This window comes from Malania oleifera, chromosome 3, assembly GCF_029873635.1.
Source record: "Malania oleifera isolate guangnan ecotype guangnan chromosome 3, ASM2987363v1, whole genome shotgun sequence".
In the NCBI taxonomy this organism is placed as follows: Eukaryota; Viridiplantae; Streptophyta; class Magnoliopsida; order Santalales; family Ximeniaceae; genus Malania; species Malania oleifera.
Window position 1 is genome coordinate 59,053,069 of NC_080419.1, and position 25,666 is coordinate 59,078,734.

At 36.3% G+C, this 25,666-nt stretch overlaps 1 protein-coding gene across 4 annotated transcripts in view; it reads left to right on the top strand.

Moving 5' to 3' along the window:
- Positions 1 to 25,666, top strand: part of LOC131152416 (ATP-dependent DNA helicase 2 subunit KU70) — a 167,780-nt gene that overhangs the window by 38,397 nt on the left and 103,717 nt on the right. For all 4 annotated transcript variants that reach the window (XM_058104283.1, XM_058104282.1, XM_058104285.1 and 1 more), the window contains 7 exons: positions 10,058 to 10,163; positions 10,301 to 10,418; positions 10,500 to 10,583; positions 10,668 to 10,726; positions 17,967 to 18,100; positions 18,242 to 18,285; positions 19,860 to 19,936. In XM_058104283.1, the coding sequence (XP_057960266.1) occupies positions 10,058 to 10,163; positions 10,301 to 10,418; positions 10,500 to 10,583; positions 10,668 to 10,726; positions 17,967 to 18,100; positions 18,242 to 18,285; positions 19,860 to 19,936 (622 nt within the window). The remainder of the gene's footprint in view (positions 1 to 10,057; positions 10,164 to 10,300; positions 10,419 to 10,499; positions 10,584 to 10,667; positions 10,727 to 17,966; positions 18,101 to 18,241; positions 18,286 to 19,859; positions 19,937 to 25,666) is intronic.

Consider the following 25,666-nt stretch of genomic DNA (forward strand, 5'->3'; position numbering starts at 1 on the left):
AAAAAAATGTTATATAAACTTGCATTAAACTACATAATTAATGACATATAATATTAGAAGAAGAAGCAGCAGGCAGCAGAAGAACTGAAGAAGAAGCAAAAGAAGAACTGAAGAAGACGAAGAAGAAGAAGAACGTAAAAAGTTAGCTCCTAAAATGAGGAAATATTTTAAAGGGAAACAAACTAGTTGTCACATGAAGATGTAAAAGTCCTTGGAAGAGAAGAGAGGGGCAGTTATTTATTGTAGAAGCTCAGTTGCTAAGTAGTAATTTAGGTGGCAAGGAAACTGGGGGTGGGGCTTATTCTAAAGAAATGAAGGAATCAAAGGATATGAAGAATTGAGCCGACGTGTTTTGAGAGTGAAAATGATGCTGATAATGAGTTCTTTTTCTGACAATGGGTTATTAGTGGATGAGGTCTGGGAACAATATGGGCATGTTTTAGATTCATTCACTATAGTTGAGGATATTTCTCATGTGAATCCAATGTCACTTGAAGGTTTGGAAATATTCCAATTTTTTTGGATGATGCTATGGATAAATAACAGGGAGGTCTCAAGTAGACCATAGATGGCCTTTTGCCTACCTAGGCTTCACCTACAGAAGAGAGAAAACGGAAGGATATTGAAGAGCAAAAAATGGTGGATCAAATGGGATTGTGGTTGTGTGACTGTGCTGGTCAAGAAGTTCATTTAGATGTAATGGTAAGGTGAAGCTATCTAATTTGAAATGCTGATTTGGACGCCCTGGGGGGGGGGGTTTAAGATAGTGTTAGTTCTTTTATTTTTTTGCTTTGTGTTTTTTTCTGTTTTCTTCTTGTGGGGGCTTTTGGTTCATTGTTCTCTTGTAATTTCTCTTCCTCTCTCTCTCAATATATATTTCTATGGTTTATCTAGAAATAAAAGCTGAATTTAATTAGGATTTCTTATGCTTTTTTTTTTTTTTTAGTTTTCTCTTCGTTTCAAGAAAATCTTTTTCTTTTTCTCTCCAGAAAAAAACAATAAAATTAGTGGAATTAGAGTGCGAATACACTATCTTAAACAAAATATCGTGTCAAAAAAAATTTAACCCCTATTTTAATCAAGGGTTCCAAAAACTTATGCCATCCTTCATTTTGATTCCCTTCTGGGATACGGTGGGCATACCCCCCACATCACCACTACCCCTGCCCCGCCCCCAATCCTCATAAAAGAAAACCCAGCTGCTGTCCCACGAGGACCCGAACAGATCAATCCCAAAGATCTCAGAATCCATAAAAGCTCCTTCAATAAGATAAATGAGAAGAATCTCCCTGCAAATTCTGAAAGTCTGAATGCTGTAAAATCGAGGTGGTTTGCATTGAAATTTTTTCTTTTAATCTTCACTGTAGAATTTCCACCCATCTCACTCCCTCCCACCATATCTACGCAGGATATGAAACAAGAAGACTATGAGTATCAGTTGATGGGTAAAGGTCTGAGATGCACAAGGTCAGAGTTACATGACCAACAGCGAGTAGTTGACTAGCAGGTAGTTGAACAACATCAAGTAGTCAAATAACAGCAATTAGGCGAACAGCAACAAATAGTTGAACAGCAAGGTTAGAGAGACACGAGGGCTCCAAAATTTTCGATATTGATAACATAATAGCAAGCTCAGAAAAACACAGTCAATGAGGAAGCGAAGACAAGGAGTTTCGACAGACAAGGTGATGATTAAAGGAGGACCATTGACAAGTGCCAAAGATGTTTTGCCTCAGTAGGTGAGAGGAGAGATGGTTTGTTATAGCCGGCGGAGTTCGATTGGTGTTAACTGTTTAGGTGCGGGTTCGTCTTGTGCCTGAGGATTGCGGTTATTCAATATCCCCAATCGGAGAACAGTAAACAACACATGGTTTTGGTGACTTATTGCAAAGAAGTTGATTTGGTACCAAGTTCAGGCAATGGAGACAAATGAGCTTTGTTGTCACATGGTGTCGTCGTTGAGCTCTTATTGTTGCTCGTTGATGTTCATGTGCCTAAGAAGAAAATATCATCAGTAAACTTGGAGATGGTACACAACTGTTCCTTTGCTACCCACTTCTAGCCCTTTCACCAACCCCTTATGCACCACCCTATTGACCATTCTACTCAAAACATCAACCACCAAAACAAAAATGGGGGGAGCTGATCCCCTTGTCTTACATCCCTGGACGCACCAAACCAAGATTTAGGTTCAGCATTTGCTATAATAGAAGAGAACACTGGTCAGGCAATGCTCATCCAAGAAAGCCACCTCTCCTAAAATCCATTTTTAACAAAAACCTTGTCCAAAAAATTCCAACTAACCATTCTTGTACTCCATTGGTCGACTTGTATTTAGTTTTATTAAATGGAATTTCGCTTATAATGAAAAATGAATTTGATGTTTCTTATCTAAAAAAATTAGCGATTCCTACTAGTAACGCTTTGTTGGGCTAGACCACAACCAACTTGTACAACAAATCACCTAAGTCTAACAAGTGTTGGATCACCATTGGCACTAACACTAGCTCCCCCAACCTTTCAATTTGCGTTGCCCTAAAATAACCCTAATTGACATGTTCCATGCCTATTCATCTTCCTTCTGCTAACAAGCTGTAACACTACCACAACTTGGAAACTACCATCCATGAATCAAGGTCTTAAATTTCGATTTCAACTCAAATTTTGAAGCTCCAAACGTACAAAAATTTTGACAAAAATTTTGATTTCGATGTCAATTTCGATTTAAAAAAATAATGGAAATCAGTAGGAAAGCATGGAATTCTTTTATGAAACTATAGAAATGGTTAATATACGTAATAATATAACTCTTAGGACTAATATATTACAAGTAAAATACATCTCTATTATGTGTGAGATGGAAAAGTTGTAATATAATATTTATATCGAACATATTTGTAAGATAATGTGCATTAAACATATTCGGTTAATACAAATGAAATTCATAAGTTATTTAAATGCTATTTATTATACAAATAATGATAATTTAGACATGAACAGTTAGGTAAAGTCTTATTGTAAGTTTATTTTTTCATATAATTTCATAAGCTCTATTAATAATTTTTTTTTTCGTTTCAAACAAAAGAAAGTTTAATTAAAAGGGAAATTTCACTTTGTTCCTAAATCTCTCATTTGAATTTGGAGGAAATTTATTTTATAGATAAAATTTTGTCAGGTTTTGCTAAAATTTGGAGATTTCAATGATTTTTGGATGATTTGTTGAAATTTCAATAGAAATTATGTAAGATAGAAATCAATTGCCATTTTGATTTCGAGGGTGATGAAAATTGGAAATTTCGACAATTTCATGGAAATTTAAGACCATGCCATGAATGGATGTATCTAAAGCACTTCCATCACGGCCTTGCTCCACTAACAATTAACCATATTCATATCTAAGATTTTGTCCCTATGTTGGAGTTGTTTGATTTGCACAACCTTACTAGACCTTGAAACTTTCCAAAATAGCTGCAAAGCAATGAATAGTCTTTGTTAATTTAGGTGTAATCCCAAGAGGGGGGGTGAATTGGGTAATTTTAAAAAACCTTTAATTTTATATATCACTTAATCCCTATTTCTATATTTAACAAATTAATTGCAGGGGTTTGAAACTGATTCAAATTATTATCTCAATGAATTCTATTTTATCCAATTAATTATCAAATCCGTGTGGGGTTATTCAACATACACACATGCAATATAAGTAATGAAATGCGTTGCGGAAATTAAAAGGAGTAAAGGAAGAGAGAAGGCAAACATAGTTTTTACGAGGTTCAGCCAACCCGGCCTACGTCCTCGTCTTAAGCAACCTACTCAAGGATTCCACTAAATCCCTGCTCCTTTTACTGGGACGGAGCTTCCCTTACATCCGCTGCTTACAAGAGGCACAACTTCCTCCTCACCCGGTTCACAACCCGAACTGTGATTACAATATAGAATTTCAAATCTGCAAAACAACTCAATATTGCTTCTAACAAAGCTAGTGAGTACAATTGAAAGCCTAACACATATCCATATGATAAAACTTGAAGTTCAGTATGTATGAAACGATGTAATCGTTATATGAATGATATGCTTCACAAAATTTCCCTTTTATCAAATCTCCCAAAATAATTATATGAGTAAATGCTTTGGAGAAATTAGGGTTCTATTTCAATTTACTAGATGCACGAATACCAAATGTTATCTTATTAAAAGGTTTGTCTTGAATATTATAAAGATCTAGATCAATAAGTTTTCTTCCAAATATCCAAACACAATATGATCTTTGTAATATGTAAATATTTATATATATATATGATATGAGTTCCAAAGATCAAAAACCTAATATAAGATTTTTCAAAAAATATCCCTCAATAATATATATAGTTATGAACTCCTAAGGATATTTAATCAAGTGGTTTTGTAATATCGAAAATATTGAGTTTTAAATGAATACATATTTGAATCAAAATAATTTAACCAATGGCAAAACTTTTCTCAAGTAGTGATCTTGTCAAATACAATCTAATATAAGCACACTCAAGATCAATCTCTCAAATAATATTCAATAATGGATTTTGAGATGAAAAACTCTTTGAGAATAAATATTGACAAACCAATCGATTTACCAAACCTCAATACCAAGTTGAATGCACAACAATTGCTAGAATGCCTTTTGAAGATCAAGATAGCCTTAGCTCAGATTTGACATATAAACTTTGAAATCCCAAGCAGAAGTTTCAGCAGTGTGTTCAATGCTCTCTCAAGTTGTGCTAAACGTTCAATACACTCAATCGTATGCCAAAAAGTTTTTGGGCACTAGGGTTTAGATGTTGATTATATAGGTAAACTTGCCCTTAGGATGAATCTTAACCATTGGATCAACTTAATTAAAAAATAACTCGCGTGGTCTCTCATTAAAAATTAAATTTTTAACTTTCCCGCAGGTTTGGACAATTGAGGGTTAAGGCTTAGACGACTGAAGTCCCTTAGAGCTTCGAAAAATTAACTTGGGCACAGGTTTAGGCATCTGAAGTTGGGGTTCGGACTTCTGAAGTTGCGGGTTCAGACGACTGAAGTCAGGGTTCAGTTTTCTAGTATGCTTCTGCCTGTTTCTGTGTCTCCAATAATTCTTCAGATGACTGAACTTAATCTTCGGTCTTCTGCAGAAATTCTTCAGACGACTCAGCTTAAACTTCAGTCTTCTGAAGTTGAATCTTCAGACGACTGAGCGTACACTTCATTTCATTCTTCTAAAGTTGACACTTCAGTCTTCTAATCAGGGAGTTCGGTCTTCTGAACAGACCATTTTCTGGAATTTTCTTTTAGTTTTAAAAATCTGCTTTTGCACTCTTTCTTTGCTCTTTTATAAAATATTTACCGGGGTTTTAAAATATCTCTAAGTTCATAAATATCCCCTAAAGATGTTCATGAGATGCATGAGTCCTAAAGTCAGTTTAGGGTATATTTTGAGTTTCGAATTAAATCATATGAAATATGTAAATACATTCAGTTCTAAATACCCATTCCCATGACGATCTTGAACTTGCCGCTTGCATCTTCATTCTTCTACTCTTTTAGTTCCATGGATTTGTGCCAAGATGTATATACTTTAATCTTCATGGCTTTCATGACTTGCTAGCCTTCCATGCATGCTAAATATTGTTCCTATTCATTGGACTCATAGAGTCAACAGTTTTAAAAACTAGAAGTATTCCTTCATCTAGATGCCCCAAAACACACAACGATAGCAGACTTTGCAACCTATAGGCATCTATAACATAGTTTTTAAAAATTAGAGCGTAACGGCGGTTTTAGTGCTTAGATAATGGTGTCGATGGCGTTTGAGACTGTAATAGGGCAATATCTCATAGGGCCTTTGATTCACAACCTTATGGTCGTCATTCGCCCTTACGACCCATTACTTTGTCATAATCATTTTGAATGACTAAATTTGATTTTTGTGCCCTTTTCATTCATTTTCCTATTTTTCCCCTTTACTGAAGCTTAGAAACTCAAATTTAAGTTGGTTTATTTTAGTTAGTATTTTTATATAAAAAAAATTCATTTTTTGGGTTTAGTTTCTTTGACTTGTATTTTTTTTTTTGCATAGCTAGCATTCAAATAAACTTAACTTTTTAACTCATTAAAATTACATGTTTTCATATTGCAAGTATTTTTTTTTTATAAATATTTTCATATTCTATGTTTTTCCATTTTTTTTTTTGCTTTCTTACACCTAATCTCGAGACAAAAATACATTCTATTGCTATTCATTTTTGTTATTGTTTAATATATGGACATTATTTTATTTTTTAGATGACAAAAATTCCATTAAAGACCTAAAAATTACAAAAGATGGCATTCTATATTTTAGATTTCTTTATATATATATACACACACACACACACACACACACATATATATATATATATATATGTATGTATTCTTTTTGATAATAAATATGTATGTATACTTGTTGATAATAAAAAAGGTATAGATAGAAAAAGAGAAATTACAATGAAAGAGGGCAAGATGTCCACCCCATACAAATAAAATAAAATAAAATGTAATGAAAATAATAAAAATAAAAATATATAATTAAACAAGGATCCCCCTCTTCAATCCTCTTCCTTCATAATTCACAGAACATCAAGTTAGTTAACTCCTTGTGGCCCTTTCTAGCTTTATTTTTTGCAGCCATCAAAATGGACTTCATTTCCCCTAGGATCACAAAACTTTAAATCTAATTTATTCATGAGATCATGAACCTCTAAATCCTTCCTTGAAATCTCCTCCACTGGTGTTGGTAAGATACTGTCCTTGTGCTGCATCTCATTAACCAGATCATTATTTTCAAATATAGAGACCCCCTCCAATCCTTCCAAAGGGGATGGATGTACATAAGACAAGTCCCCTAAAATGTCATTGGAATCAGAAACATATCCACATTGTTCCCTAATTTCATCCAACAGTAAACCCCAGCCACAATCGAACTCACTAAGACCATCGTTTTCATTATCTTATAAATCCCCCAGTTCATTACCTCCTTTCCCCTGCTATATCCAATGGATTACAGTTACCAAGAAAAAATATTTTGTTTTGGTTCGACCCATAGTCGCATATGAAGAAAAAATAGCGAATGGTATAAATTTAGCAACACTTTTCCCACAAGATTTGTTGCAGGGAGGAAATAATGTGCAACTTCGAGTTGTCAATTATATCCTTTATGGAAATGGAAAATCACTTCAGGAAATTTCTGGCACAAGTATTCAATTTGTTCGGGAATGTTTAGTTTTGAATTGGGACCAAGACAAAAAAAAGCTCTTCGATAGAAGGGGCTCATGCTTCCTTTGTTGAAGTAAGGACAAACAATTTGATTCTATCACAAGAATTTCCCATATTTTTCTTAGCATTCATATCTTCAAACAATACCCAACTCTTCTACTAAATTCCTCTTTAAAATCTTTGGCATAACCTCACAAGAGTGCTTTCTCTTATCTTTGAACAATTTTTTCATTTCTGCACCCGTATGTGCAAACTTCTGACAAGTATAAACCGTGGGGCCCTTAGATCCCTTTGCCTTCATGTCCGAGGCATTAGATAACCTATGCAGCATGCTCTTGCCCCTCTGCAAAACCAGAATCTTCAACCTCTTAAACACTTCTAGTTATTTCCTTATTATCATCAAGAAACCTTTTCGAAATTGAGCTGCCGGTTTCCTGTAAGTGCTCCATGATATGATTTGTTCCGCTTGAATCTTGGGGATCTGGAGAGAGATTTTGGCCTTCGTTTACAGATGGGTGATCCTTTTTCCCTATATTGCCCTTCCCTACCTGCTTATTGGGGCTTGAAAGTTGAGCATCTTGGGCCTGCCCATAATGATTGGCCTAATCCTCCTTTCCTTTAGGCTGGCTATCCAAAATAGGGCTCTGAAAGTCTTGGGCCTGCCCCTTATGAATGGCTCAAATGTCCTTTCCCTTAGGCTAGCCATCCGAAATAGGGCCCTGCAAATTATGGGTTTGTCTGACCATTTCATATAAAAATGAGGCCTTTTTTTTCCATTAACTTGTTTAGGTCCAATACAATAACCAATTGGCCCAGCCCACTTTTTTTATATTCCTCTTCCCTACCGTAACCCTAGCTGCCTCAACTAGAGCTGCACCATCATCCCAAACTCTAGCCACCATTGCTGTATCAGCATGCCCGACTTACTGAGCAATACGAACATGTGGCTTTGGCCGGGAATCTTCTAGTGTCGGCTCCTCTGCAATCTGCGAGTGCTGAGCCCCACATTGAATGCACATGTCATCTATCCCATTCGCAGCATCTTGTTGGAATTTGCTTCCACAACCTTCTTCTTCACCGGCCTTCCCTTTCATCACCACTTGATTCCACCATCTGAGCTCTGAAGGCCTACTCACACCTGTGCCGCGCGATTGAAACCCAAACTGTTAGGCTAATTCACAGAACTTGCTCTCAAAGTTGTACCAACCAACCCCGTTTGCTCCACCAGGGATAATAATAGAGAACATCTCACCATTCCAACCCAATGCCATGTCCAAAAACTGCCCCACCCTAGTCCACTTAATCGACATTCAAAACAGCATATTCCCCATTTGAACCTTTCAAGAACCCCTAACCAACTGAACAAAGTCTGAAAGACCATTGTCAAACTATAGAACTACCTCCTTCGGAAGTTTAACCCATCTATTCCGAGTGGGATTTTTTCTCCAGCATGAGCTGAAACTGAATATCTCTCTCCTTGTCCAAACTCAATTCGAAAGTTTTCCCTTGAATCTTATTCGTGAACTTTGACATCACCTGGTACATTCATAGCTATAGTTAGATTTCTTTATTTCTTTGTATATATGGTTTCTTAGTTCACTTATAATCAGTAAAGTAGTGAAAAGTAGCAAATGCTTGCTTTTTCTAGCCGATGGCACCTAAAGCAACCAAGATGACATCTAATACTTGTACTAAATGTTATATTTAAATTGGTTAAAATTTACTAAATTATCTTTTGGAACATTAGCATGTAGGATTCTAAGATCCAAACATGTGACTTTATGTCTTTAATAGGTTTGCTAATGCAAAAATGAATTCATGGACATGGTTTTTGTTATTCATTATGTAACATTTGTGATGGCCACAAACGTTGCATTGTGACAGTTATCAATATGCAGACTAGTTCCTTTTTTTTTTTTTCCTTTCTCCAAAACCATGGTCCATATCCCTTCAAAACCTATGAAAGAAGTCTCTTCACTATCAAAAGACATCAAGCAAAAATCTAGGGATAAAAGCCCCGTGAGTCCTCTTAGTCAGGAATAGAATGCTAAACTAGTGTCCTAACCTTGGAAAGAATCTTAACTCTTGAAATTTGATTACTAGGGAAAAAAAATAAAGAAATGAACTAAGAAAAAAAATGATTGCAAGAAAAGACCCCAAAACCATCTAGAATCGCTCTTAGAGGAATACTAAAAGGAATCCGACAAACTAAGCACGGAGAAAGTTGAACTACCTCATGATCTTTAAGAGGGTGCACTCTCCCCTATGGAGGGAAAAAAGGAATTTTGGTGCTGAGGCCTGAGAACTGAAATTTAATTATTCTTTTGTGCTTAAACTAAAAGAAAGTACTAGGGAGATCCAAATCATAGTATTTTATATAATAGAAAAATTATTAAATATTTTTGATATTGCTCAATGATGATGTCAAAGAAAATTGAGGACTAAAACCACAACTGCTAAATGTTTTACTATTTCAATTAACTGATTCACATAGTTTTGAGACATACAAAGGATTCTAATACAAGAAACATGCCATAAATAATAAATATAGTGTGGTAAAACTATTTATGAAATTCCTGATTAGTTTGTGTCTTGGTAGTTGATTCTCTTGTTTTTTCAAGTCATAAATTACTTTTGTTGCATGCTGTTGGTGGACTGTAATATAGCCCTTGCAAGCTTCACACTGACATTGTTTTGGAATAAGAAAAGTTTCTTCTAATAAATGCCTCTTATGTGGAGATTTGTTGAAGTGAAAGTTCTCTCTAATTTTTGGGCCATGTCCATGTAGATTCATTTAGTAAAAATATTGGGAGCCAGTACGGCATTGTGCCTGGGTCTAGGGAGAATTCTCTTTACAATGCTCTTTGGGTTGCACAAGCGCTCCTGCGAAAAGGGTAATGCTGCATTTTTTAGGCCTTTTCCCCTCTTTTATGTTTAACCTCTCCCCTCCGCAAAATTGAAAAAAAGATCAAGTTGACCATAAGGATAACTGAATGGACATTTTGGTAATAATTAACACAAACTATTTCAGTTCTGCAAAAACAGCTGACAAACGAATACTTGTGTTCACAAATGAAGATGATCCTTTTGGAAATATCAAAGGCATTACGAAAGTAGATATGACCGGAACCACACTGCAGCGAGCTAAGGTACTCATTTTGTTTTCAGTATCATATTTCAATTGAAGGAAATATCATTGCTGGAACTTCTTATTGGTGTTTTTCTCCCAGGACGCACGAGATCTTGGCATCTCAATTGAACTTCTACCCTTGAGTAAGCCCAATGAGGAGTTCAACGTGTCCAATTTCTATGCTGTATGCCCTTTTTGCATCTTAATTTATTTGAGTTTATGGCTATCTATAATCTTCTCATTTGTAACTATTAACCTCGTGTTTCAGGAACTGCTTGGCCTGGAGGGTGATGCTCTCACTCAATTTGTACAGTCGACAAGAGAAAGGTTTGTGTTTCAATCCAACATTTCCTTTTTCTTGTGTGATTGTGAGGACTAAGGAGTGAGGGCTTACTTCTTAAGTTGCAAGTGGATGACTATGTTGTTGCATTTCGTTTATATGTAAGTGAAGTCTATGGGAGAAAAAAAAAGAATTTGAATGGCCACCTTGTTAAGTGTGATAGTTCTTGGATGTTTGAGATTGGGGTTTTGCATTGTCTAAATTTGTGGTTTTGGAAGTTTTTGAGAGGATTTTTCTTTGGAGGATGGATATGTCTAAGAGTGGGTTGGTTGCTATCTGTTTATGTTCTATTGAGTTATTTATTTTGGCTAATGTTAGGATTCCCAAATCGAATTGGGTTTCTACTTAATGTGTTAGGATTTCCAAATCAATTAGGATTTCTATTTAATGTGTTAGGATTCCCAAATCAATTGGGATTACTATTTAATGTTAGGATTCTCAATTCAATTGGCATTTCTAATTAATGTGTTTAGATTCCCATATCTATTAGGATTGAGTCCATTAAGGACTTGGATTTGGATTGGGATTTTTTAACATTTCTAATAGGAGTAGGGTTCTCTACCTATATATATGTAACACTATGGGGCTTTTTCATTCAAGCAATAACAAATTCATAGCCTTTGGCTAATTTGTAGGAAGTTCCTCTCGAAGTGTTCAACGCTATTTTCACTTTCTATTTTCTATCCTTTCGATTCCCCCAATTTCCTTGCGATAAAACCCTAGGGTCCTATGATTGTGATCAACCCCATTTTCTCTTTCTATTTTCCATCCTTTCAATTTTTGAATTTCCCTATGATAAATCCCTAGGGTCTTTTTATTTCATGTTGGAGCTGCCATTGTTGTGGATGTTGTTAACCTGTCGATAAAAGCTAGATCTTGGAATTATTGATCTTCACTCATATGCAATGGCCTCAGAAAATTCAGCAGAGCGCTAGATGGAAGCTAGGCTAAAGGCTGAACTTAGCAATATGTTTAAGCCTCAATTCGAACAAACCGAGGCATCCCTCTCTAAGCTACTCAATGCATCTTTGCATAAAGTGAGAGAAGATGATTCCTCTACATTAGCTAATCAGAGTGAGCACTGCAAAGGATGTTACCAAGGAGAGCGTGATCATGGTCCTTTACGTATGAAGATGGAATTTCCTCAGTGGGACTATGATAACCCTACTGGTTGGGTTTCTAGGGTTGAAAAATACTCACTTTCACCTCACTCCAGAAACATCGAAAGTTGAGATTGTTGCTATAATCCTAGATGGCGATGCTATTCAGTGATATGAATTGTTTGAAGCTCGTTATGGAATGCGTTCATGGGGAGAATTTGTTTCTAGATTACTTGTCTAATTTGAGCCCACTTGTATGAGAATATTGATGGACAACTTTCCAAAATATGCCAAACTAGCACTTTCGTGGAGTACTAGACATGATTTAAGTGGTTGTCGAATAGAACTAAAGACTAAAGTGAAAGCCAACTTGTCAGTACTTTTATTGAAAGGCTCCTCTTGAAATTCAGTGTGATGTCATTCTTCTCCAACTTATCCTCTTCTAACCCTGCAAAGGAAGTTGCAGCAGGACCATTAGCAATCATAATGTTAGCAGAATATTGCACCACCTGCTCCTTGGAATCCTCCTACCAAATGATTGGTTGTGGAGGAACATAAAAGCGAACGGCAAAGGCTTTGTGCTGGCATTGTGATGAGAAGTGACATAGGGGACAACATTGCAAAAAGGGGACGACTCTTGTTGATTGAACCAGTGGAGGAGCCAGAGGAGGTTGAGGATGACTCTGCTGATTTAGATTAGGATGGTGTGGAATCTAATCATAATAATGAATTTATAACTTCTTTAGTTCATGCTTTAGCTGGGTATGCTATCTCGAACCATGAAAATTAATGGCTGCCTTAAACTTCAGCTTGTCACTATCTTAATTGATGTTGATTCCACTAATAATTTCATGGATACTAAAACTGCCAAACAGCTAGCCTATCCTCTGGACTCTGGAGCAATATGAAAAGTTTGATATGAAGGTTGTAGATGCAAGAACCTTGACATGTTAGAGCTAGTATCCAAAGGGTAAGCTTACTATGTAGAATCATGAGTTGTATGTTGATTTCTTTTGCTGCCACTAGAAGATTATGAAGTGGGTTTGGGTATTGAATGGTTACAAGCTTTAGGTGATATAGCTTGGAATTTTTCTAAACTGGTTATGAAGTTTGCCGTGAATGGCTAAAGATTGACTCCTAAAGGCAAATGTTGTGGTAATGTCACTATAGTTTCAAGACATCAAGCTTCTTAAAAAGGAGTGACATGGCTGCCTAGTATAACTTTGAGCCCCGAAGGAGTTACAATATCAATTTGGCTAGGATCAAGGGCTAGAATCTCTTATTTTAAAAATTTCTGACTTGTTTGTGGAGCCCCTGGGTGAACACATGATAGCAGCATTCCTCAATGCTAGGTAGTGTCCCTAGTAATGTTTGTCCTTATTGCTATCTTTATTTTTAGAAAGCAGAAATCGGAAAGATAGTGAAAGAAATGTTAGATGCTGGCATAATTCAACCAAGTGTTAGTAAATACTCTTTTCGTGTCTTATTGGTGAAGTAGAAGGATGGTTTTTGGTGGATGTGTGTTGATTATCGAGCAATGAACAAAAGCACTATGATAAATATCCTATCCTTGTTGTGAATGAGTTGATATGGTGTTTGGCAGATGTGTGTTGATTATCGAGCAATGAACAAAAGCACTGTGATAAATATCCCATCCTTGTTGTGAATGCGTTGATAGATGAGTTGGGAGGTGCCCAACAGTTCACCAAACTCAAGGGATGACATTTAAAAGACTGCGTTTAGAACTCACGATGGCCATTACGAGTTCTTGGTTGTGCCTTTTGGGTTAACCAATGCATCTTCCACCTTCTAGAGTCTTATGAATGACATTTTACAACCTTACCTTCGTAAGTTTGTTCTCATTTTTTTTGATGTTATCTGATATATAGATCATCTCTCGAATATCATTTATCTTATGTGCAAATTGTACTCGCACCTCTCCATGAGCACAATCTATTTGTCAAAAAATATAGATATAGCTTTGATTAATTTCTTGTGGAATACCTTGAACATATTGTTTCCCAAGAAGGTGTTTCAATTGATCCTTAAAAATACAAGTGATGAAAGATTGGGCTATTCCACAGACAGTCAAAATTCCGCAAGTAGTTTTGGGTTGTTACTACTGCAAGTTTGCCAAGGATTATGGAAAGATTGGCGCTCCATTAACTGCTCTACTGAAAAAGGATGCATTCAAATGTAGTGAAGAAGCTAAATAAGCCTTCATTAAGCGTAAGCACTCAATGCCCATAGCACTAGTTTTGCCTTGCTAGATTTCAACAAGGTGTTCATCATTTAGTCAGATCAAGAGTTGGCATTACGTAGTTTTAGGACTAATATATTACAAACTAAATACATCTATGCTGTGTGTGAGGTGCACTAGTTTTAATATAATGTGTGTATTAAACATATTCCTATGATACGTGTATTAAACATATTCGGTTAATATAAATGAAATTTATCGTACTATTAAGTATGATTTATTATATAAATAAAGACAATTTAGACTTGAATGGTAAAATAAAATGTTGTAAGTTCTAATTTTTTTCATAAAAATTCAATAGCCCCTGTATTAATCTTTTGTTTTAATAAAAAAATTAGGTAAAATAAGAGAGAAATTTCACTTCACATTTAAATCTCACATTTAAATTTCTAGGAAATTTCATTCCATAGTTAAAATTTCAACAAGTTTCACTAAAATTTTGAGATTTCGATAAATTTTGGATGATTCATTGAAATTTCGATGGAAATTATGTCAAACGAAAATCGACTGCGATTTCTATTTCGAGGGGGATGAAAAGAAGAAATTTTGATGAAAATTTCAACAATTTTATGGAAATTTAAGACAATGGCTCTTTCTCCATCCCACATTAGCATGTCTGTTTACCACAAAGAGATGCTAGCCGTTGTGAATGCAATTACAAAGTGGAGACCATACTTAATTAGCCGGGATTTACAAATATGAACTCATCACAAGAGCCTAAAGCATTTTTTGGAGCAACAAATCTCTTTCATGGAAGAACATAAGTGGGTCACTAAGTTATTGGGCTATGACTGAGATTATTTGCAAGAAAGTGGTTGAGAATGTTGTGGCAGATAGACTCTCATGACTTCCTGAGCAAGTTGAACTTGTTGCTATTTTTGTACCTGCATGGACTACTCTTAACCAAATCAGGAAGGGTTTGTGGCAATATCTGGAGACTAGAGATATAATTCGAAGGCTACAAGAAGAACCAACTTCAGTCCCTCCTTACTTTTGGGACTGTTTAAACTAATTGTATAAGGGGAGGATTTTGTTAGGGTGTAATTCAACCCACAAACAAACCATACTGCAAGAACCACACACTTCACCAATTGCAGGCCATTGTGAATTTCTTTGAACCGACAAGCACATTTCTCAAGTGTTTTACTGGAAGGGAATGAAGGATGAAATAAAAAAGTTTGTGGTGGAATGTAGTGTTTGTCAATGGCAACAGGGTGAAATAGTGGCAAGCCTAGGCCTTCTACAACCTCTTCTTGTTTCAAAAGAAGCTTGGATTGATATCTCCATGTATTTCACTGACGACTGCAATCTTGTCACGATAAATCTACTTTTGTTTTTTTGGGGTTGTGGATTGTCTCACAAAATATGCTCATTTTTGTGCTCAACTCACCCTTTTACTGCTACAAGTGTTGCTAGTACTTTTGTTGAGAACATTATCAAGTTGCATGGAATTGCTTAGTCTATCGTCACTAATCGTGACAAAGTCTTTACCAGCAACTTTTGGAAGGATCTTTTCCATTTGCAAGGAACACAATTGAATATGAGCATTGCATATCCACAATCAGATAGGTAGACTAAAGTTGTTAATAGGTGCTTGGAGACTTATCTTCGTTGCTTTGCTAGCGACAAACCAAAGGATTGGGTGTGATGGCTTCCATGGGTTGAATGGTGGTCCAAGACCACTTATCATTCCTCCATCAAGTTGTCTCCATTTGTGGCTCTTTATCTTCAAGCTCCTCCTGTCCTTGCTAGATATTTAACTGGATCCTCCAGAATTGATCAAGTTGACAAGGAGTTGCATAATTGGGACAAAGCGCTTAAGCTCTTTAAGAAAAATCTTCTTCTAGCTCATGCTCATATGAAACATCCAGCTGATAAGCATTGTAGTGAAGGGGAATTCTAATGGAGGATTGGGGTTTTCTCAGGCAACAACCCTTTAGTGAGACATATATGATTGTTCATTCTTGAATGAAGAAATCTCCTTGGTTCTATGAGCCTTACAAGATTCTGGAATGCATAAGCCCTGTTGCTTATTTTTCTTGACTTTCCAACAAGTTCTAAGGTACATCCAGTTTTTGGGGGAGGGAGGAGGGGCTGTGAGGGGGTTGGGAATTAAAATTTTGTGTTTTATATATATATAAAAATTTAAGGGGCTTATGTTTAAATTTAGAAGTTAGGGTCTTGGGACTGGGATGACTCAGCCAATCCTTCCATCCACCACTACTTTGTTAATTAGGCACTGTAGTCTTGATTGTCTCTTAACTTATTTAGAAATTCCTTCGAGTGGTCATCTTGCTTGAGTGCTTTCTGGTATATTATGGTAGCTAAGATTTTCTAAGTGATTGGATAGTTGGAAAGGTGCTTTATCCCCTTTGGGTGGTTGTATTTCTTTAATTTGGCATCTTTAGCTTATGTCACTTTTATTTCTCATCTTTGTTTAAGATTGCCTAGGTGTTGCAGCTAGGATGGGGAACGTGATGAGGGATTTCCTGTGGTTGAGGTTAGGAGAGGAGGATTAGTTCATCAGTTGTCTGGTAGTTTAAAGGCCTAAATCTGTACTTTAGTGTCTAGGAACATTGCTGTAGTGGGGAATGGCATTTTCCCTTAGAAATTAGTTCCCTTTAGCCTAGTGATAAAAGGTTAATTATGGTCTTTAGGAAAATGGTTAGAATGCTAAGTTGCCGATGGGAGTCCTTGAAATTTCATTTCTCAAATTTTACTTTGTTCTTTCCTTTGGTCAAATATATAATGAAAACGGGCTTTGGGTCTGCCCTTAGGAAGACCTCTGGGAGAGTTGATGTTTCTTTTCCTACGTTCTTTCGTTGTTTTTGCTGCCTATATTCTTCATAGTGCTCAAATTGATAATTTATGGTGGTTGAGTGGAAGCTTTCTCTTGGAACCTTCATTTTTCCAAGGATCTTGACAATAGGGATTTAAATGAGTTAGCTTTGCATTCTTTTCAATCTTCTTTTAGATGTGATTGTAGTAGGATTTGGACTTCAAATAGTTATGGAGTTGTAGCAAGTGTTTTGCTATTGTCATCTTATTGAATCTCTTGCTTCCTTCTATCTAGTTCATATTTGAGAAGCTAAAGTTCCTGTGAGGGCTTTTGTTGGATTGTTAGTCTTTAATACGGCCACCACAGAAAATTCCTTAATAGAACGATCACGAACAACCATTTGGAATATTTGTTTGATGTGTTTCAATAGTGGTGAATCTTATTCTAATCTTTTCTGTCATTGTTCTACTGCGTGGAGTATGTGTTCAGGCTTTTTTGTTGGTTTGGACCGCCATGACTTTGCCCAGCTTTGTTGGATGGTTTTGTTACTGGTTTTTTGATCATTTAGCATTACTAATTTGTGTTATTGTTATGTTAGTAAGCATGAGTTAGTAGGTGTATTATGGTCATCATTATGTGCAGATGTGCTTGACATATATAGTAAATAGAAGGAGAGACCTATTGTTGTGATTAGGTAGTCCAATTTACCCGATACTTCAACATGGTATCAGAGCAAGATTTGACCTAAACCCTAAGTGCATAGCTGCTGCGAAACCAAACCCTAAACCTAATCATCCTACGCTAACCTGCCCACACTGCTGTAAAAAAATGCCATTTCTGGTGTTATTGAGAATGTCTATTTGATTTGTTATGTAAAATTTTGAACTATAATTATTTTTATATTGCTCAAATGAGGTTCTGGGGTGAGTAGCCTGCATGAAGCTTGTGAGCTAGTGTTTATACTTCATAATAGAATTAAATTTTCAAACCAGCCTACATTTTAGCAGAATATTTGGTTATTAATTTTTTTCCCTTGCTCCTTGCATCTACCAGCCCCTGTAAATATATATATATTTTTTAATTTTCAGATTGGAGGACATGAAAGATCAGCTGAGAAAGCGTATGTTCAGCAAACGAAAAGTTAAAAGAATTGCATTTTCAATTGCCAATGGCGTATCTATCGAGATGGATACATATGCATTGATTCGGCCAACCTCTTTTGGTGTGCTTTTCATTTTGTCTTTTACTTTTGTTCTTGTTGCTGATTTTGAAATAAGTTTTAGTTATATCTAGGAAATGTACTCTTTTTTGTTCAACTTTTCTATGTTGATTATAATTGTTTATTTTTTTGTATCTTTTGTAGGAACAATTACCTGGCTTGATTCCATCACAAATCTTCCTTTGAAGGTATGACTGACTGCTATTAATACTTCGAGGTTTTTGGGTTTTTCATACAGATACATTGTCTATCTGGTGTTTTTATTGATCTGAAAACATGGGAACAACCCAAAGAAAGAAATTGAGTCATGACTACTTTACACTTTGATTCTGGCCATCCTGTGAGAAACCTCATAGCCGTGTCTAACAACTAAGGAGAAGGAACAGCTACGAAAAAAGGAAATAATCCTGTTGTGTCCTCAATTATCAGGCTAGCAGCCAGTTCTTTTCATTGACAATGACGATGACTCCTTGATCGAAGGCATCTCCTTCCACGATAATCCTTGATAACCCCCAACCATTGGGAAGCTGAACAGCAAAATGAGCTGTAGCCATCTCAGCAATCTGACCGAGACCACTGTATTTTCTTTGCCGCTGCAAAATTGCATTTCTAAAAAGAATCTCTAATCAACCCCCTGGATCCCACACTGATATCCATGTGAGACACAGCACCAACTGTTTACACATATCTGCATGAGTTATAACAAAGAGAGCAATACACTCTGGGACCAACTGTTTGCAAACATTGAGGAATCAGCTCCTAAAATAAGATCCCCAAGAGGAAGGAGTCTTTTGGTTCAAGATACTGCACGCCCCCAAATATACCTAGCCATGCTGCATTTCACCAAGACATTCCTCTCCAATTCAGGATGGAAGCCACACCTGAAACGCAAACTCCCATCAGGATTCTTTACGTACATTCTCATTCTTTGGTAAGAAATTTTGCGAAGCATGCCAGTGTAGTGTTTTAACTTTTGAGCACACTGGCCAACCCTAAACATATCTCCATAAATTTCAAAACCCAAAGATCTTATGCGGTCCTTATTATTTGAAAGACCAGCTGATACGTTCTTCTCACCCAATAAACCTCATCCTTGATGTAGAACCAAGCAGGAGAATCCTTGGAAATTGATGACTCAGTAGTATCTAAATTCTTTATTCTTCAAAAGGAAGAATTGCACTGCAATACACATCCTCCCTCCAACCAGCTTGCTTCTTGTCACTAAGATCAGAAACATGTGCTTGCCCATCAAGTAAACCGATAAACAAATAATCTTAAAGCAAGAGCATGTTGAGATAATTTTAAAATGGGTAAAAGACAATGACCTCCCCTGAGGTTTGGAAAAAAGACAAGGATGTCCACTTAGGTTTCAAAAATCCCTAGAACCTCCCTTGAGGCTTCAAGAATTCTAGGGACCTTTCCTGAGATTTGTCAAAAAGACATAAACCTCCTCTTGTATTTTGTAAAAAGACAAGTCTTTTGAGGGGATGTTTGTGTCTTTTTGGCAGATCTTAGGGGAGGTTTGTAGCATTTTTGAAACCTCAAGGTAGGTCAGTTGGATTTTTGAAACCTCAGGAGCGGTCCTTGTCCTTCTGCCAAACCTTAGGGAGGTTAGTGTCTTTTTTCCTTTTAAAATTGGTTTGTCTTTTGGGGTGGGGGTAGCATGGGTTCATATTTCATTCTATTTTAGTTTTCTCCATATTTGGTAAAGATGTGTCACAGTCCACTTTTGATTCATGTTCTTTGTTCTGGCACTGTACAGTCTGAGAGATCATTCATCTGTGCGGATACTGGTGCATTGGTGCAGGGGCCAGTAAAACGTTTCCATTCTTATAAAAAGTATGTTTATTTTGATTGAGCTGATCACTTTCATTCGTTCTGCACCTATGTTTAAATTCTTTTTCCCTTTTCTCAAAAGGTTTATAGTTTTTTGGATATTCTGATTTCCTTCTGTCTCGGGTTTCATTTATTTCGATAATTCTGTGTTTATGGATGGTAATTTGAATGAAAAAGAATTCAGATCTCAAGCATTATTTTATTTTTCAATATTTGACTGGGTTTTTGTTGCTTGGCTATAATTAATGGTTGTATTTTTATATATAACTATACAAGATGTTTCGTTCTCTGTCAGCCTTCTTTATGTTACAATATTTCTAACATGATGGGTCACATCCTAGTCATGTTCCCATCCATGGTAAGCTTGCTGAACGTATGAACCCGTAATGGTGGGCCAGTTACCAACGGCCATTCAAATTACAGAACCTGTAGTCTGAAAATGTTTGTTTTTATATTGAAAATCGGAAGCCTTCAATGTTTATGTGACGAACTAGTTTGACAAAAAAAAGGTAATGAAAATTATTTAGAAGGGAAAACAAATGGCACTAGTTGATTACATGAAAGATACCTCATTCTATCTATGCTGGATGGTTCCAAAGTCTATTTATGCCCATCAATCCTTCAACATTTTAATTTGAAAAATTCTATTTAGTTTCCACTGCCAAAAATTAGACATCGCCAAGAGAAGTTTCACATTCACAAAGCCTGTTCAAAAGCGGTCTAGTAAATTTCTGTATATTTGTGATACTACATTTTAGATTACTTTCTTAGCTATGTCCTTGACCATATTCGACAGAGCTAAACACAAGAAAAATGTTCTCTTATCATGTTGACAAGTTTTATCTATGCATATACAACCAACTTTGGGGCAAATGTTACATATTTCCTTCTTGGTCATAAAATGACCTAAAATTTGGGGTAGCGACCTTAGGTCATTAGATAATCCTAAACAACTTTTAATCACTCATTAGTGTGAACACATGGAAAGGCAATTAACATGTTTGAACAATCACCATATTACCCTTACTAACTCGTGCACTAGCTCACTTTTACGAACTCAACAATAACAATTGTAACATTGATTTCATATGCTCCTAGTTTGTTACAAATGGAGTTAGCCCGAGTACCTCCCAAGGATTTAGTGAGCACATCAACAAGGTGGAATTTATACCTCACGAGCCCTTGTAATGAGCTTTGCTTTCTCTTGAACAAAGTGACAATCAACTTTTGTGTGTTTCGTGACTTTCGTCCACACTTGAAAGATTGGGTTGGAGGCAGGCCAAAAATATGGAAAATGAAGTTCCTCTAACATGTTATTTAGCCAAATATTCACATGTGTTATGGGCCATGGCTTGATACTTTGACTCACCACTTAACCAGCCACCACAATTTGTTTTTTACTTTTCTAGGATACCAAGTTACCACCAACAAAAACATAGTACATTGTTGTGGATCAAGGTGACCCGACCCTATCTGCAACTTTATATAGACCTTGATTTTAATACAAGAGACCTCTCCTATTGTACTTTTGAGCTATGACCAGCCACCACAATTTGTTATTTACTTTCTAGGATACCAGGTTACCACCAATAAAAACATAGTACACAGCTGTGGATCAAGGTGACTCAACCATATCTGCAACTGTATATAGACCTTGATTTCAATACAAGAGACCTCTCCTAGGTGTACCTTTGAGCTATCTCAGGATACGATGACTGCATCTTAGTGACTTGTTCTCAGAGAATTACGCAACTCCACTCACACAACTTGTTACAGAAGACACTGGGTCGAGTGATTGTGGGATAGTTCAACTTTTCACCAAATCTCCAATATCTTATAAGGTCAGCCACCAAATCACCCACATCTATCACTAACTTGTTAGGATTCGTGGGTGTATCAACAAGTTTGAATCCTAATAGGCTAGTTTCATCTAAAGAGTCTAGAACATTCTTCCTTTGTTACTATATGGTTTTGTACAAGATCTAGATACTTCTAAATTTGAGAATTATTTTAGCGGCCCTAAATCCTTGATCTGAAGTTAAGTTTGTAGAAAAATGCTTTAGGTGTTGAGTGCCTCGATCATCATTAGTGGTGATCACAATATCATCCATATACACAATGAGCAAAATTGTAGCACAAGTAGTTTGACGACAAAGTATGAAGTGATCTATTGCATACCGCTAGGAACAAACTCAAGTACCATGACACTGAATTGACCAAAAGATGCTTTGGTTCGGATTTTGTGAGCCGACACGCTGATTGTGACTCCCTTGAGCAACAAACTCAAATGGTTGCTCCATATAGACCTCCTCCTAAAGATCACCATGTGGAAAGGCAATGATGTAGAGGCCAATAACATGTGGTGGCAAGGGAGATGAACAAATCAACAGAGGTAAGTTTGATGATTGGAGAGAGTGCGTTAGAGTAATTCAAACTGTACATGTAAGTGTATCTCTTAACAACAAGACTAACCTTCAAATGAACCATGAAACCATTTGGACTGACTTTAATGGTATATGCATAGCAACAATCAACCATAAACTTATCAGGAGGAAGAGGTACCAGTTCCCTAGTATCATTGCTTTTTAATACATGCATTTCTTTTTCAACCGTTTAGTCCTCCACCCAGAATGGGATACGACTTTTGAAACATATTTGGGAAAAGGAACGAAAGATAAGAGTACTAACATTACACTAAAACGAGGGTGGCAAGAAATAATTGCAAAAGAAATCATAGATTGTATTCTAGGAACAAGTGTGTTTACCTTTCCAAACAACAATAGGAGCATCAACATCTTGGGAAATAGGATCATAAGATGAGTACACTAGGGAATTGGGTCATTGTTGTGTCTCCCCCTACACACATTTTCAGATGATCCAAGCAATGAGAAGGAATTACGCTTGACTAGGATGCAGGAGGACTAGGATTGGGCATAGATAGTATGTTAGGATTTGAAAGGCTAGGCAGAGGAAGGACTCATCAAGGTCAATAGGACTCAAGGACTTGCAATATATAATATAGACTCAAAGAAGGTGACATTAGTAAAGGGTTGATGTAAAGTGGTGCTATAACATCGGTATCCCTTTTGAGCACAAGAGTCGCCTAGAAAAATGTAGTTGGTGGCAAGCGGATCCAACTTATCCATTCCTTGACTTAACTAATGGGAAAAGGACACATATCCAAATATATGAGGAAGTGAGAATAAAGGAGTCTCTAGGAAGATAATATAATACGTGATTTTACTAGCAAGGACAAAGGATGGCATTTTATTGATGAGAGAGCAAGTACCGAGCATAGCATCGCTCCAAAGAGCTATGAGGACATTCATTTGATATAATAGGATACGAGCATGGTCTTAAATTTCTACAAAATTGTCGAAATTTCTGATTTCCGTCACCCTAAAAATTGAAATGGCAGTCGATTTTCGTGTTGCATAATTTTCGTTGAAATCTCAATAAATCATCCGAAATTTGTCGAAATCTCGAAATTTTGGCGAAACTTGTCGAAATTTTAACTATACGATGATATTTTGTCAGAATTCATATGAAAAATTTAGGAGTGAAGTGAAATTTCTATCTTAATTTATTTTATCAAAACAAAAGATTATTACAAGTGTTTTTGAAATTATATGAAAAAATAAACTTACAGTAACATTTTGTTTAACCATTCATGTCTATGTTATCGTTATTTGTACAAAAAAAAAATATTTAAATGATTTTTGAATTTCATTTGTATTAACTGAATATATTTAATGTACATTATCTTACAAATATGTTTGATACACATACTATTTTACAACTTTTCCACCTCATACAAAACATAGATGTATTTAATTTGTAAAATATTAGCCCTAAAACTTATATTATTATGTTTGTTAACCATTTCTAACGTTTCACAAAGGAATCCATGTTTTATTACAAATTTCCGTTATTTTTTCAAATCGAATTCGAAATTGACGTCGAAATCGAAATTTCCTTACTTTTGGAGCTTTGAAATTTGAGTTGAAATCGAAATTTAAGGCCTTGGGTACGAGTGACTTCAAGAATATATATTTCTTTTTTGCTTTGCACCTCCATTTTGTTGTGGAGCGTGGGCACAAGATGACTTTGGACCAGTCTAGAGTTAGTCACATAGGTAATGAATGGGGCATTGAAGATTCCTTAGCATTATCAATATTCATCCTAATTGCTACATCAAATTGAGTCCTTATTTGAGGACAAATGGCAAATGATCTTTCATTACCAAGTCATCATAGAGTAGTCATCTACAAACGTAACAAAGAATATGAACCCCAACTTTGATGTGGCATGACTAGGACCCCAAATATCGGAATAGACTATTATGAAAGGGTTGACCGCCCATTTATTGATTCAAAAAGCAAAGGGAACATGATGGTGCTTTCTCAATTGACAAGACTAATGCTCAAGATTAGAGACATAACTCAAAGTAGGAACTAGGTGTTTTTACTTGTTCACAGAAGGATGACCAAGGCGACATTGAATTTGAAGTGTTGTGTCGTGGCACTGCATGCAATAGGGGGAGAGAGCCACTTGGAGTAGTAAAGTCCACTTGCCTCACATCCTGTGCCAATTGTCTCTCGCATCTTTCGATCCTGAATAACAGCAAAATCGACAAAAAAGGTTACTAAACAATTTAGTGACTTTGTAATCTTATTAACAGACATGAAATTGAAGGGGGATTTAGGAATATACAAAATAGAAGTGTTCGAAGAAGTAGGCTATTTGAGTAATTATGTGGTATAAGTAGGGGTGTTTTTGTATTTCAAGCTTTTTTATTATTAATATATAAAATGGTAGACCTGGAGCTGAACGTAATTCTAGGAAACTGCTGTCCCCTTCTTTCTCTTTCTTCTTTTTTTTCTCTTCTTTTCTTTTTCTCATCCCCATCTCTAACTTTACAATGTGGTATCAAAGCATTATTAATCTCCTCAAAATCTGATTTCTGTGAGTTTTTTCTTAAGACACCCTGTTTTTCGTTTTCTTTCTTATCTTCCCCTATAATCAGCTGTCAAATCTGATTTTCTGGTCGGTTTGAGAGTCGTTTGAGATCACTTCTCGTCTTGGTTTTGCTGTGCAGCATCCCTGGGAGGATGCTGTGTGTGTTCATGGTGATTTGCTGATGGGAAGTGATGCCCTGTTTCTGGTATCTGCAGTTGCTCTGTGAAACTCTGTTTCTGGTATCTGATGTTGCTGTGCTGCTGTAAACTGTTTGGTTGTAGCAGGGTTATTCTCTGCAATATTGTATTTAATTTCTGGTGTTTTTTTATTGGTGTTCAGTGGTTTTATTTCCTGCTCTTGCCGGCACAAATCTAGTAGCTGGCATCCATCATACCTGTAGCTGCTGCGCTGCCAGCTTGTTTGTCGAGTGCCTGTGGTGCTTGTTATGGGCTGCACACTCCTGCATGCTAAAGTAATTCTTCGTAGGATGTTGTTACTTGTTTGTGTAGTTAGAGCAGCTCTTTAAAGTACTGAAGTTCTGCTCTGTGATTCTGTGTGCTGCTGGATTTCACATTGTTGCTATGTTCATTCCAGTACTGATGTGCACTTATTGTAGCATATTGGAGATGGTTTTGATAGCCTCTACAGAGAGAGTTTCAACTGATACTGTTAACGTATGGATCACAGCCATCAAATTGGTTGGATCCTTCAACTACCTTCTAATGGGAAAGGAAAGTCCAAGTATTTGTTGCATTCTCCTTCCTCTCCAGACTC